The sequence below is a fragment of the Trichosurus vulpecula genome, chromosome 1 (genome assembly GCF_011100635.1).
Source record: "Trichosurus vulpecula isolate mTriVul1 chromosome 1, mTriVul1.pri, whole genome shotgun sequence".
Lineage (NCBI taxonomy): Eukaryota > Metazoa > Chordata > Mammalia > Diprotodontia > Phalangeridae > Trichosurus > Trichosurus vulpecula.
In genome coordinates, this window is record NC_050573.1 from 61,830,956 (window position 1) to 61,846,207 (window position 15,252).

General features: G+C 47.1%; 1 protein-coding gene across 2 annotated transcripts in view; it reads right to left on the minus strand.

Annotated features, from left to right (window-relative positions):
- Positions 1–15,252, minus strand: part of ARID3A (AT-rich interaction domain 3A) — a 78,719-nt gene that overhangs the window by 17,888 nt on the left and 45,579 nt on the right. For both annotated transcript variants that reach the window (XM_036736342.1, XM_036736336.1), the window contains exon 4: positions 4,867–4,939. In XM_036736342.1, the coding sequence (XP_036592237.1) occupies positions 4,867–4,939 (73 nt within the window). The remainder of the gene's footprint in view (positions 1–4,866; positions 4,940–15,252) is intronic.

Consider the following 15,252-nt stretch of genomic DNA (forward strand, 5'->3'; position numbering starts at 1 on the left):
TTAGGCAGGACAGGACGGTCTTCGAGGCTTATGGAAGAGGGATTAGATTTGCTGTCTCTCTGGCCTGAGGAGGCAGTGACCGGGGGGACGGGAGAGGAAGGTTCACAGCAGCAGACTTAAGTTCAAGGTACGGAGCTCTAATACTTAGAACTATACAAAAGTCGATGGCTACCATTTAAAAAAGGTGGGGGGAGTGGATGGCCTCAGAAAGTAGGGGCTTCCCCCTCCTCCTCAATGGAGGTCTCCAAGCAGGTGACCCCTCCTTAGGCATATTGCAGAGGTTTGAATTGGTGGCCTTGAAGGAACTTTCCAGTTCTCAGAATCCACAATCCCTCCTTGGCACAGGGAGCCAGCCCACCCTCTGGGCCTCCGGACAGGAGGGCTCCCAATCTGCTCCTGGATACATTACCAGCCAACTGTAATGCTCTCTCACATGAGGATGGCACTTTTCCGTTCTGATAAGGCAGGGGCGTACAGGGGACATTGAGAAAGCCAGTTTGGAAGGAAAGGAGACAGAATGAGTCTGGGAAGGCAGTTTAGGATACCACAGGACCAATGATAAAGCAGGCTGCCTGTCTCCTAACAGGCGATGGAGTCAGGGTGAAGAATGGGACATAGATTTTTGGACATGGGATGTGTGTGTGTGTAAGGGGGCATCTGTTCTGCTTGACTGCACATAACTGTTATGAGGGGTTTTTCTTTTTTACAATTGGTGGGAAGTGGTGTAAAGGAGAGAAAATAAATGCTTATTGATTAAAAAAATTTTTAAAAAGAAAAAAAATAGAGTTAAAGAAAGGGTTCTGAATTTTTTTTTTTAGGGTTCTGAATTTTTTGCATCCTGGACCCCTCTGGTGGTCTGGTGAAGTTTACGTATGCCTTCTCACAACCATGTTTTTAAACGCATAAAATGAATTTCACAGGGTTACAAAGGAAAGCAATCATACTAAAACACAGAAGTCATCAAAATATTAAAAAAAAAAACAAGTTTGTAGACCCCCAGGGTAGTAAATCCTGGGCGACAAAGGGCTGTACAACCGTGCATACCTTTTGACTCAGAAATACCACTACTAGGTTTACATCCCAAAGTGATCCAAGACAAAGGTAAATGACCCACATGTACAAAAAATATTATAGCAGCTCTTTTTGTGGTGGTAAAGAATTGGAAATTGAGGGGATGCCCATCAGTTGGGGAATGGCTGAACGAATTGTGGTCTAGGAATGTGATGGAATACCATTGTGATATGAGAAATGACAATTGATAGACTTGGCTCTTCTCAACAATGCAAGGTGCTAAGACAGCTCCAAAAGACTCATGATGGAAAAGGCTATCCACATCCAGAGAAAGAATTACAGAATCTGAATGCAGACTATTTGCTCTATTTTTTTAAATTTTATTTTATTTTTGGTCTTGTTACATCTTTCTCATGGTTCATTTCACTGGTTATAAGTCTATTGGGAAAATAAGTTTAATGTGAATGTATATGTAGAACCTATATCAGATTACATGCCGCCTTGGGGGGGAAAAGGGGGAGGACAAAAGGGGGAGAAAATTTTGAACTCAAAAACTTGTGGAACTGAGAGTTGTAAACTAAAAAAAAAATTAGTTTTAAAAAATAAATATATAAAGAAAATGTAACCATTGGCTATAGAAAAAAAAGAAATGAGAAGCAGGATGTTTTCAGAAAAACCTGGAAAGATTTATATGAACTGATGCAAAGTGAAATAAGCAGAGGCAGGAGAACGATGTACACAGTCACAGCAATATTGTGCAACGATCAACTGTGAATAACTTAAGTATTCTCAGCAATATAACGATCCAGAATAATTCCGAAGGAATCATGATGAAAAATGCTATCTTATCTCCAGAGAAAGAACTGATGGAGTTGGAATGCCGATTGAAACTTTATCATTCTTGGGTCTTTCTGGTCTGCATTTTCTTTTGCAACATGGCTAATGTGGAAATGTTTTGCATGACTGAACATGTATAACCTGTATAAAACTGTTTGCCTTCTCAAGGAGGAGGGAAGGGAGGGAGAGAATAGAGAACTCAAAATTGGAAAAAAAAAATGTTAAAAATTTTTGTTTATAAGTAATTAAGAAAAATAAAAGAAAAATTAAATGTTAAAAAAGGAGAAAGAAACCCTAGGCTAGATCAAGACTGTGATGGGCTTTAAATGAATTTTCAACATGAGGTTTAGTGGAATTTTGCAGGAATCCACAGTATTGAAGGAGCAAACTGACATTCTATGTTCTCAGGTACCTTCCAGATGTGACAGTGTATATCTGAAGCTCCCTTCTAGCTCCAATGGTCTGTGAGAGATAACTCCCTAAACATCTGCTCCAGGACAGCAATACTTTAGAAGCCAAGAAGTAAGTCTTTGAGTAAAAGGTTCCCACTCAAAGAGGGCCAGTATAGTGCAGAATCAAGTCTGGAAACCTGCCACTACTAGTAATTGCGAAAATCTCTGCCTTGTTCACAAGTCTCAGTCTTCCCATGTATAAAAAGAGGGAGTTAGACGAGAATATCTCTGAGGTCCCTGAGGTCTTTTAGAGTCAAGCAGTAGCATTCTGTGTTCTAAGGGCCCTCCCAGCTCTGACATCCTAGGTCCTAAGGGCCCTCCCAGCCCTGACATTCTGTGTTCTAAGGGACCTCCCAGCTCTGGCATTGTATGTTCTTAGGGCCCTCGTACCTATTATCTTCCCTGTTCTAAGGACCCTTCCAGCCATTTGATGTTCTAAGATCCCTCTCAGCCCTGACATTTTGTGTTCTAAGGGCCCTTCCAGCCCTGACATTCTGTGTTCTAAGGGCCCTCCCAGTTCTGACACTATATGTTTTTAGGGCCCTCACAGCTCTTATCTTCCTTGTTCTAAGGACCCTTCCAGCTCTGCCATTTGATGTTCTAAGATCCCTCCCAGCTCTGACATTCTATGTTCTAAGGGCCTGCCTAGCTCTGACATTCTATGTTCCAAAAGCCTTCCAAATTCTGCCACTTTGAGATTCTGTTCAACATATTATGTAGAAAAAAATTCAGCTTATTTCCTCCACCCACTCCAGGCAGTCCTGTCCACATCCAGACCATCTGCTTTCTCTGGGAATCTGATCTCTCCCATTACACACTCAGGCCGACCTCCTCCTTCTCTGCCCCTTGGTAAACACAGATGGGAATCTAAGATCATTAGGACTCCCCTCCCCCACCCTGGGCCACCCACCCCTGCTTAGGATAATTCATCTTTTTTTTTAATTGAGGGAAGGGGTTTAGAGGGAGATTTATAAGGTATTATATAATCAGATTGAGAGCTAGTAAACCACCCATTTTACAGAGAAGCTAAGTAATTTGCCCAAGACCATCCGGGTATAAAGTGGGTACAGTCAGGATTTGAACCCAGGTCATGTGGCTCCAAATACATCAGCTCTTATTCTGTACCACACTGTTTCCCCCAAGCAGAAGCTTCATAAAAAAAATACAGGACCTGCAGACACCTATGGAGATATTTTCTAATTGACTATGGACAACCCTGAGACAGATAGATCTATGTCTGTAATGGGGAAACCAAGGAACAAGGGATCCCCATTTCAGGTGCCTGAGGGATGGGAAGAGAGCCAGGTTTGGGGTGTTGAGGGGTTCCTTAGAATAGGACCCAAACCCCTTATCTCTTCTTTCCTCTATCACTACACAATGAAGAGGCCAGGACTGCTCAGTCTTTAGAAGATGTCCCAATCAATAGCATGGCCTGACCAATTAACAGCTAAGTCATTTGAACCTTCCACCCATGCTGGTTCTCCAGGGAGGCCTCATTCCCAGGGCTCTCCCCTTTGCCATCTGTCCTCTGGCTCCTCCCAACCTCTGGCTTAAAGGAGAAGGGGCAACCTTTGAAATACTACCAGGACCCTCGGCATCCCGAGACTTGGTGATGGCTTCTGGGAAAATTTGGATTTCCCTCCAGATTTTACCATGGAAGGGAAATTATGGTGGAAATCTCACTGGCATTAAGTGGGACCCCTCTTACCTCCCCATATGTATGCATACATGTACCCGTACACCAGGGTTCAAATTCTGTCTCAGCATGCTTACTACACTGTGTGACCTTGAGCAGGTCAAAATGACCTCTGAGGTCCTTCTGACTTTCAACCTATGATCCTAAGAAGGAAGGAGAATATGGGGCGCAGTGAGAGGGATGGAAGGACACTCAGAGGTCCTCATACTCTTCTCTGACACCATCCCCTTGCATGGAAAGCGTGGGATCCCACATGGAGAAAACCCTAGCATCAGGAGGCCCTGGGCCTGCTTTGTGCACAAGATCTCGTCCCCTCAGCTTCCCTGCCTGCCTCAGCCAAACTGCCTAATGCTGGTCTGCAGAGGAATGGGCTCTAGCTCGGACCCTTCGATTCAATTCCACAAGCACTTACCAGGACAGAAATGACTATAAGTTCCCTGAGGGCAGGAACCGTTACATTTTTTTCCTTTGTATCCCCCACAGCCTAGCACATACCATAACAAATGCTGGCTGATTAATGAAAACAATTCCTGCCCTCAAAGAGATTACACTCTCCTCACTATCCGGCCACACAACTGTGAGCAAATCAGTTCACCTCAAAGAGTTTCAGCCTTCTAATCCGTAAAATGGGGATAAGAATTCCTACGTTATGGGTATTATACTATATATATCATATACATATAATATATACATATTATTCACTAGTTTTAGCGTGGCTGTGAGGAAGGGGCTTTTGTAAACCTTAAAATGCTACCATATGTGAGTTGTTGCTCTTACTCCTACGTGGTGGGTCCAAGTTCCAGGGCCCCCATTCAGAGATGAGTTCCTCCCAACCTGTGCTCTCTTCCCCAAGGTAGGGGAAAGTCTCACCTCGTTTCTGCATGAAACTGAAGAGGTCATCCAGGAATTCTTTCCTCTTGGGGTCCCCGTCCAGTTCATACAGCTGTGTGCAAAGAAGGGAGACAGAATTACTAAGGTATGACAATGGACCCTTGCCCTCCCACCTTGCTCGGCCATACTTGGGCCTCCCCTGGAAAGATAGCCATTCTTCCCCCACTTCAAAGTTGGAGATCTTAGAGGTTCTCAGGAAGGAGAGGGAGAGGGTCCTCAACTACTCAATCCACAAGCATTTAGGAAGCAGTACTTTTGTGCCAGGCACCAGGGATAAAAACAAGGTCAAAAACACAGTTCCTGCCTTCAGGGAGCTTATAGTCTTATAGGGGCAGCAAGGTGGTGCTGTGGAGACAGTACTGGGCTTGGAGTCAAGAAGACCCAAGTTCAAATCTGCTCTTAGATATTTACTAGCTGTGCCACTCTGGCCAAGTCACTTGACCTCTGCCTCCTTCAGTTTTTTCATCTGGAAAATGCGGATAATAATAGCACCTACCTCTCAAGGTTATTGTGAGGACCGAATGTGACAGTAATTGTAAAGTGCTTAGCATAGTGTGGGACACATAGTGAATGCTACATAAATGTTAGCTATTACCATCAATACAGTAGGTAAACAAAACTGTTCACAGAAGATAGATACAGAGTAAACAGAAGGTAATCACAGAGGGAAGGCATTGGCATTGAAGAGGGCCAGGGAAAGCCTGGTTTGAGCTGAGACATGAAGGAGGCCAGGGAAGCCAGGTGGTAGAGGTGAAGAGGGGGAGCATTCAGGCAAGGCAAAGACAAGAGTTGGAGATGGAGTGTCGTGTAGGAGGACCAGCAAACAGGCTGCTGGGGCTGATCACAGAGCACGTAGTGGGGTATAAGGAGACAAGGAAAGTGGCAAGGGGAAGGGAGGCGAGTGGAACCGGTTTATGAAATCTTGGAACAGAGGATTTTATGTTTGATCCTGGAGGTGAGAGGGAGCCATTAGGGTCTACTGGAGGGAGGTGTGGGGTTTGATATGGACAGACTCGCTCTTTAGAAAGATCATTCTTTTGACTGGACAATGGTCTGGAGTGAGGAGACACTTGAAGCAGAGAGGCTGAAGGCCAGCAGCCTATTTCAATAGCTCAGGTGTGAGGAAATAAGGGCCTGTACCAAGGTGGTGGCAGGGTCAGAGGGGACAAAGAATGGAGAGAGAGACATTACAAAAGCAAAAATGAACAGTCTGGCCAACAAATTGGCTTCGTATGTGTGGGGTGATCGTGAGTGAGTGGGGGCTGACATCTATGTTGCCTGCCTTGGTTGGCTCAACAGTTACCAAGGGGGAAAGGACTGGGGTGGGGTGGAGGGCAGATCATGAGTTCTGGCTTGGATGTATTGAATCTGAGAAGTCTAAAAGGCCCCAGAGAGCTGGGAAGAGCCACCCTCCAGACAGTCTAACTGAGTCCCTGGCAAACTGAGGAAGATGCCTTCAGATTCTCTGAGTAAAGAAGTCCTGCCTACGGGCACAAATACATCGGTGGGGAGGCCCCGGATCAGCTGAGTTTATTACTATCCACTAAGGTATGGTAGAGCTGGACAGGGTACTGAGAGCTCATTCAGCCCAGGGCTGTCTATTGTGCCCCATGGGCGCCAAGGCCTCATGACCAGGGCAGAAACCCTCCCTCCCCTCCCAGACACCATGAGGCTCTGAGCTCCTTGTTTGGTGGATGAGGCAGAGATAATTAAAGAGGAGTCAGAGAGGAAGGGGAGGGGGTGTTTGGGGAGTGGGAGGAAGGAGGGATGAAGCAAATACCAGGCTTTAGATTAAACACTCAGGAATGCAGTTTGGACTCAAAACAGAGAAGGGGGGGTGGGGTGGGGAGAAGATGAGGAGAGAGAGGAGACAAATATTGAAACCAATAATTAAACCTCCCCAGGAGCTGGTGGGCAGGCGGGCCCAGGGGCGGGGAGTAGGGGGAAGAGCTGTCATTAAGTCCAGAGAAGCCTAGGCTACCACCCTGGCTGATGGTGGGAGGCCAGACTGGGGATAGAGGAAGCACATTACTACAGCCTGCCTCTGTGTACCTGTGTCTGTGTGTGACCTTGGATAAGTCTCTGCCCTTCTCTGGGCCTCAGTTCCCTTATTCCTGTATAATGAGGGAGGTGACCTAGCTAGTTGACAAGGTCCCTTCCACCTCTGACATTCTAGGTTCTAGGTTATTAAGGCCACCTCACACTGACAGATTTCCCCTTTATGTTCTAAATGCCTTTATAACCCAAACATTTCCTGATTCTATTAATAGGTGATAGCACAAGAAGCTATCATAATAAGTGTCTGACCTTCTGATCAGATCCTGCGATTCCTAGGAATACAAATGAGTACAACCTGACATTAGGCCCCAGAAAGGCTTTTAGGTAATGGAGAACATCAAATTCTAGAAATCAGAAGGGACCTTAGAACAGAGAATGTCAGAGCTGGGAGGGCCCTTAGAATACAGGATGTCAGAGCTGGGGGGTGGGGGGCGGGGCTCTTGGAATCCAGAATGTCACAGCTGGGAGGGAGAACACCAGAACTGGAAAGAACCCTAGAAACCATCTAGTATAACTCCTTCGTTTTAGGGAGAATATTGGATTTAGAGTCAAGGAACATGAGTTCAAATCCCATCTGTTACTACTTATGTAACCTCTCTGTGCCTCAATTTCTCCATATGAGGGTTTGGACCAAATGAACTCAGATCCCTTCTATCTCTCTGTGACCAATGAGTCTATCACGGCCCCCCTCCCAATAGCAAAATTCTAACCAATTGCCCCCACCTTCTCACTACACTTTTCAAATCCTTCTCCATCTCCAAGTCTATGTGATTTGGGGAAACAAGCAAAGCTGGGGCCCCACTTGGGTGGGGGATGGGGAGGGAAATGCTGTCTTGAGGTCTGACAGGAAGATCTATGTGGGGCCTGGACCCAGGGTCCCCAGCTCCACCTCCAGCCTTGTGAGGCTTTTGTCTCTGGACCACACCCAGCGCCAGCCTGTGGCAGCCCCACATTCCTGGCCTGATTTATGGGCCCAGCATGGGGAGGCAAACAGTCACTGCTGCCTTTTTCAGTGGGGTGGGTTGGTTCAGCCCAGCCTCATCCCAGGCCCTGAGGCCCTCCTGGGAAGGGGTGAAGGGACCCGGGCCATCAGGCCCTCCCGCCCTGCACAGAAATCAGTCTTGTGGACCTAAAGAGAGACCAAGGGCTGAGGCAGGGTCAGGGTTCTTAACTGCAACCCTTACATACATGACACTAAAGACCAAGACAAGGGGGACAGTGCCCTCAAGCTCCCCTTGGTCAAGGGTCACTGCCCTCTGAGCTTCAGCCTGCCTAGGCACCCAGGCAATCAGCCCAGCTCCATTGAAGGCACAGGATCCGTGCATCCATCTCTCATTCTAATGGATACGCAGACACAGTCTCCCTAGGGTTAGCTCTCCCATCCCCTAGTGCAGCTCTCTCCCTTCTCTCTTCCTTCTTCTTCTTCCTTCTCTTTCCTCAATTTTTGCCTGTTTCTCTTACTTTCACTGCCTGTACCATTTTCTGTCTCCCTCTCCTCTTCTTCTGCACCCTTCCTTTTCCCCTCTCCTTCCATTCCAGCTGTTTCTCTTTCCTCTTTCCCTATATCCTCCTTTTCCCTTCCTGTTTCCCTCTTTCCTTTTTTCCTTCCCCTCTTTTCTCCCTTCTGCTTCTTTCTCTCCCCCTCTTTTCTCTCATTCTCTCCTGTTTTTTTCCCTCCTCTTTCCCTCTCCTCCCTCCCCCTCTCTTCTCTCTGTATCCCTCTCTCTCTTCCCCTCTCTTCTCTCTCTTCCCCTCTCTGTCTCTCCCTCCCTCCCTCTCTCTCTGTCTTTCTCTCTCTCCCTCTCCTCTCTCTCCTGTCTCTGACTCTCTCCTCTCTCTCTGTCTCTCTCTCTTTCTCTCATTCCCTGCTGCTTTTCCCTCCCTCCTTTTCCCCTCTCCCCTTCTCTGTAGGAAGACTCTGGTTAGAAAGTAAACCAGATCTTTGCCTTTGGCCAGAAATTTGCACAAACACCCAGACACCAATTAAGGTGAATTAATTATCTGATCAAATAAGCCACAGACTGTTTCCGGGACAAACGCTCGCTCCTGGGGCCCTCATGACGGTAGTTCGGAGCTCCTCACCTGCCCCCCACCCTGGACTGTATGGGTCTCCAGCTCTGGGGGCCGGGCCAGGCTCCTCTGAGCTCCAAGAGGAGATGAGTGGGGCACACTCTGGCAGGAAGCTCTGCAGTCTGGCAGATAACAGACCTTCTGGCATCACCTCAGAGAGGCCCAGGGCATCAAACATTTCCCTCACCCCCCAACCCTCAACTGCAGCACCTGGCCTAGGCCAGGGCACCTGCAGCTGGCCTCGGGCACAATCCCAGGCCTTGGCATGACAGCTTTCTTCAATGACCACCTTGAACAACTGCCAGATGAGCGCAGGATGAGGACAGCTGTTTCATAGAAGGAATCCCTCCACCTAATTCCCACTCACCACCCCACAGCCAGGATCCCTCGATGTCTGTCTTCAGACCTTGGAACCAGGAGCCCTGTTTGTCTGTCTATCTCTCCTATGCTCACGGGTACACAAACACTTGGTCTCCCTAGAGTTGGCTCTCCTATCCTCTGCTAAGGTACTCTCTCTTTTTCTCTTTGCCTCCCTTGATTTTCCTTTTTTCTTCCCTTTCCTAACCCTAACCCCATTCTCTCCCAGCCCCTAAGTGCCCAAAGGCAAGATAAAGGGCTCCTTTCCCGGTTAAATGAGGAAGCTCAATTAGACATGCTAAGGGCTCTCCCAGCCCTGACATTCCACATTCTAAGGGCCCTCCCAGCTCTGACATTCCATGTTCTAGGGGCCCTCCCAGCTTTGACATCTTGTGTTCTAAGGGCCCTCCCAGCTCTGACATTCCGTGTTCTAAGGACCCTCCCAGCTCTGACATTCTGTGTGCTAAGGGCCCTCCCAGCTCTGGCATTCCATGTTCTAAGGATACTTCCAGCTCTGACATTCCAAATTCTAAGGGCCCTCCCAGTCCTGACATTCTATGTTCTAAGGGCCCTCCCAGTTCTGATATTCCATGTTCTAAGGCTCCCTTAGCCCCTCTGTGTTCTAAGGGTCCTTCCAGCACTTGTATTTCCCATGGTGTAGTTTCTCACTTGCACCAAATCCAGGAAAACGTACACTTATCATAGTGTAGGGGAACCAAGATGCCAGGAGAAGTGAAGTGGGCTTTAGGATGCTAGGGCTAGCCTTTCTCAGTCACTAATTTATTAAATGACCCTAGCCAACCCAGTTGTTCTTATGGGCCTCAGTTTCCTAGACCAGACAAAAGAGAGAGTTGGACCTCATGACCCCGGAAGCTCCCTTCCAATGGCTCCCATTCCTTATTCTATTCTCCCTTTAGGGGCCCAAGGTGACCAGAGCATTACTGAGGCCTTGGAGAAGCCAGGGAAGCAAACCCCAGAGAAGAGCAGCAGCGCTCCCATCGCCCCAGTCAGGTATAGAGCGAAGCTCCTCAGGTAAATCGTAGAAGCACAGAACTGACCACAAGACCACCAGACTTGGGCCAGAGGGGCATTGGACTTCATCTGAGTCCAACCCCCTCCTTTTCCAGGGGAGGAAACAGAGAGTGATTTGCCTCAGTTTCCCCATCTGCTAAATTGGGATAATAATAGCACCTACCTCCGAGGATTTCAAAATTTGAACCCAAGTCTTCCTGACGCCAAGTCTAGCCCTCTAGCTGTTGTACTGCTCTGGCTCCAATAACAAGCACTCAAAAGATACCTAGTCCAGTCCTTTTCCAATGCAAGATCACCCCCGACAACAACTGGGACAAACAATCATCCTGCTTTCACCTGAAGACCTGCAGGGAAGCGGCAGCTCACTACCTCCCAGAAAGCTGCCTATCTGCATTTTAACAGCTGGAAAAAAATTTTTTAAGCTTTTCCTTACATAGACCCAAAATCTGCTAACCTCCATCTTCCCAGCACTGCTGCTGGTTCTGCCTGCAGGCACCAAACCAAACAAATTTAATCCCTAGTTCCACATGACAAGTATTCAGTATTTTGAAGATGTCTGTGATCTCTCCCCATACTCACCTCCACCCTGCCCCCACCTCCTTTCTCTTCTCCAGTTCCTTCAACTGGACTGGATGTTGCTGTTTAGTTGTTTTCAGTCGTGTCTGACTTTTCATGGCCCCATTTGGGGTTTTCTTGGCAAAGCTCATTTTACAGATGAGAAAACTGAGGCAAACAGGGTTAAGTGACTTACCCAGGGTCATAGGATCTGAGGCTGGATTTGAACTCAGGAAGATGAGTCTTCCTGACTTCTGGCCTGATGTTTTATCGACCGGGACACCTAGCTGTGGACTAGTGGAACATTAGCAAAGACTGCTTACTTTGGAGTCTATGGACTCGGGTTCTTATTAACCTCTTTGGGTTCCTGTCTCCTGATCTGTAAAACACAGGGGCTGGACTTGATGGCCTCCGAGGTCCCTCTGACCTCTATATTTCTGATCCTATGGACTGATCCTGGTATGGCAGGGTCTCCACATGCCTCATCGCCCTGGTTGGACACCACCCTCTCTTCTTTTAAGGATTTCAGCTTAGTCAGTTTTCCCTCAGAACTCTGTGGGCCAAGCTTGATGCACCTGCCTGCAATGCTGTGTGGGAGGGGTGGTAGTGGTCAGAAATCCTTACTGAGGATGGTTGTGCAGGTCTAGTACAGGCTAGAATCTGATGTTCTGTATTCCCACCCACCGGGCAGGGTTCTAGGAGACCCAGCCTTTGTCTTCATCCAATCAATGATTCAAGGAAGTAGAAAAAGCCCTAGACTAGAAGTGGGAAGGCCTGGGTTTCAGGAGCTTCAGCATCTCTCTACCCAGACTTCAGTGGTCTTGGGCAAATCACCTCCCTTCTCTGGGCCTCAGTTTCCTGATCGGGGAAAAGGAACTGGCTGGATGAGGTGATCTCTGAGGTTCCTGAAGGCTCTAACAGCCTAGATTCTGGGCTCTGAGGCCCCCTGCTTTAGGTCTCTGAAATCCGATAAAATCGAAGTCCTCGCTTGGCCAATGACTCAGTGTGACATTGAGTAAGTGACCTCCCCTCTCTGGGCCCCTCTTGTGAGGAAACTTCCCTATTCCTGGCAAGTGTAAGACCACGCTTCCAGGCACCCAGGTTTGCAACCTTCCCCCGCCTGACTCCCTCCCAAGACTTGGTAATTCTAGCTTCAAAATCTCTTGACTCTCTGACCCCCTTCTGCCAACCTAACATAGCTACTGCCTCCAGTTCAGGTGGCTATCAGATCTGGCCTCAGATACTTTCCTAGCTGAGTGACCCTGGGCAGGCTGTTCCAACCCTGCCTGCCTCAGTTTCCTCATCTGTAAAATGGAAACAGTAATAGCACCTATCTCAGAAGGTGGCTGTGAGGATCAAATTAAATAATACATGTACAAATGCTTTGCAAATCTTAAAGGGATAGATTATATATAATACATCCCTTTCTAAATTTTTATATTCATATAAATATTTATTTACATAAATAAAATGTATTATAAATATTTCTATAAATAAACATGTTTAAATGAAATATATTGATAGAAATAAAGTGTATATATTTGTTATAAATACATTTCTATAAATAAACACGTTTAAATGAAATATATTGATAGAAATAAAATGTATATATTTGTCATAAATATATTTCTATAAATAAACATGTTTAAATGAAATATATTGATAGAAATAAAGTGTATATATTTGTTATAAATACATTTCTATAAATAAACATGTTTAAATGAAATATATTGATAGAAATAAACATAGGTTTACATAGAAATTTATTTATATGAATGGGTTTACATATGAAAACATATATACACACACATACACATATATATTCTCACCTAGACTATTGCAATAGCCTCCTAACTGGTCTCCCTGCCTCCCCCCTCCCCGCCCCCCCCAATCCTTCCTCCACACAAGTGGCACATTGAGTTCCCTACAGCACACGTCCTACCATGTCACCTCTTCTGTCAATAAACTCCTATGGCTCCCTATGGCCCCTAGGATCACATCAAACTCTTCTGTTTGGCATATTTAAAGCTCTTTACAATATGATTCTAATTTATCATTCCTGACTCACTTCCCATTAACCCCCCTCACACTCCACATTCCGATCAAACTAGCCCACCTGTTGTTGCCCGTAATATACACCATCCCATCTGCCTCTGTAAAGACATTTTTCTCCCCCATTCCTGAAATGCATTCCCCTCTAGATTCCCTTTGAGGTTCAGCTCAGGCATTACCTCCTAAATGAAGCCTCTCCTCCTTCACCCTGGCAACTGAAATTTAATTTATTTATATATAATTTGAGGCATGCTGCCCCTCTACCTGGGCAAATGGAAGCATCTCGAGGCCAGGGAATGCCTTCTTTTTCTCTTTGCAGCCTTGGTAGTGGGCACAGGGGCTGGCACATCTCAGGCCATTACAAGATGCTTCATGGATTGAGTTGAAACTGTGGGCTGGACTGAATGACCTCTAAAGTGTGCTTTCCAGCTCTAAATTTCTCTATTGTTACTAAGATGGCTGAAGCTGTAGGAAGAAAGGGAAGGGGGTGGGGTCCTGGGGTCTAAAAGGCAGAGCAGAGTGTCTGAGTCTGGATCTGGGGGAAAGGGGGGCCTCTCCAACTGCCTTCCGGTAAATAGTTAAGTGCTCAGTGAGGGGCCTGTTATCAGACATCAGTGACCAGTGCTAGGAGGCAGCTGTGTTGAAAGACGAGCTATAAACCCAAAATGGTAAAAGGCCCCGCTGGGCCGGCCATGGGAAAGGCTTCTGGGGAGGCAGCCCGAAGGTCAGGAGAAAGGACCACTAAACAGAAGGCAGTAAAGGACGAGCCAGCTTTATGGGCTGGACGGCCAGCCCTCAGAGGCCCCGGACCCCTCCCAGCCCAGCAGGAATGGGGCCGCAACCTGGGGGTAGAGGAAAGCTGGGTGGGGCGCTAGGCCAGGGTTGGGTAAGCTCAGCCCTCTCTCGGCCTGCAGCTTTCTCTTTTAGAAAACCAATCCAGAGTGACCCCTACTTCTCATTCTCGAAGGGGTGGGGAACCTGCGGCCTCGAGGCCACATCTGGCCATCTAGGTCCTTGGGTGCAGCCGCCCTTCCACTGAGTCCAAGTCTTACAGAACAAATCCTTTTATTAAGGGGATTTGTTCTGTGAAGTCTGGATTCAGTGGAAGGGACGCACTTGAAGACCCAGAGGTGGCCTCCAGGCTGAAACTTCCCTACCCCTGGCTAAGGCTCCTCCCAGCTCCGACATTCTTTGTTCTAAGATCCCTTCCAGGGCCTACAGTCTAAGTTCTTCCAGCCTAGATACTGTTTGCTTCAACAAACATTTATTATCTCCTATGTTTGAGGCACCATGCTAGGCCCTAGAGATAAAAACATGGCACGGTTCCTGCCTTCAAAGAGCTCATGTTGTACAGGTGAGGGAGGCGGGGAGGGAATGGAATTCATGCACCCACAGATGAATCTAATACAAGCTAAGAAGGGAGAGAGGCAGCAGAGATCCTGTCTTCTAACACTTTACAGCCCACTACAGGTGACACCGGCCTCCTGGACGTTCCTCCCACAAAACACTCCGTCATCTCTAGTCACCAGGCATTTTCCCTGGCTGTCTTCCATGCCTGGCTCTCCCTCCTCATCTCACCTCCTGGCTTCCCTGGCTTCCTTCAGGTCCCAGCTAAAAATCCCTCCTTTGACAGGAAACCTTTCCTAATCTCTTTTAGGGGGAGTGTCTCCCCTCTGCTGGGTCTCTCCAATCACATACAAAGCCTGTCCATAGCTGTCCCGTACACAGTTCTTGGCATACACTGTCTGCCCGTTAGATGGGCAGTTCCTTCAGGGCAGGGACTGTCTTATATGCCTGTCTTTGTAGCAGAGAGCCTGGTACATCAAAGATGCTTAATGAATAAATTAATAAATAATAATAATATGCTTAGTAATAAAAATATAATATATATGCTTAACTAGCTTAGTGACGGGGGCAAAATTCTCTAGGATTAATTGACATGGGCCATTTCCTGCTCTGCCACTGTATATCTGAAATTCTCCTCCAGGGGACTCAAAAAGTCATGGGAAGATTCCTAGGAACTGGTGAGAAGCGATGAAAGCAGAACCCGGGAAGCCAGCATCACAACAAGGTAAACATGAAAATAAAGTGAAACTGAATGGTGTGTAATTATCATGGTCCTCCATGGCCCATGGAGAGGTGGAGGATGACAGCTTATGGGACATCATGCATGCCATCAAATGGGTCAGTGGGTTCTGCTGAATGATTAGCTATCTGGCCTGTTCACAAATGCCTGGGACA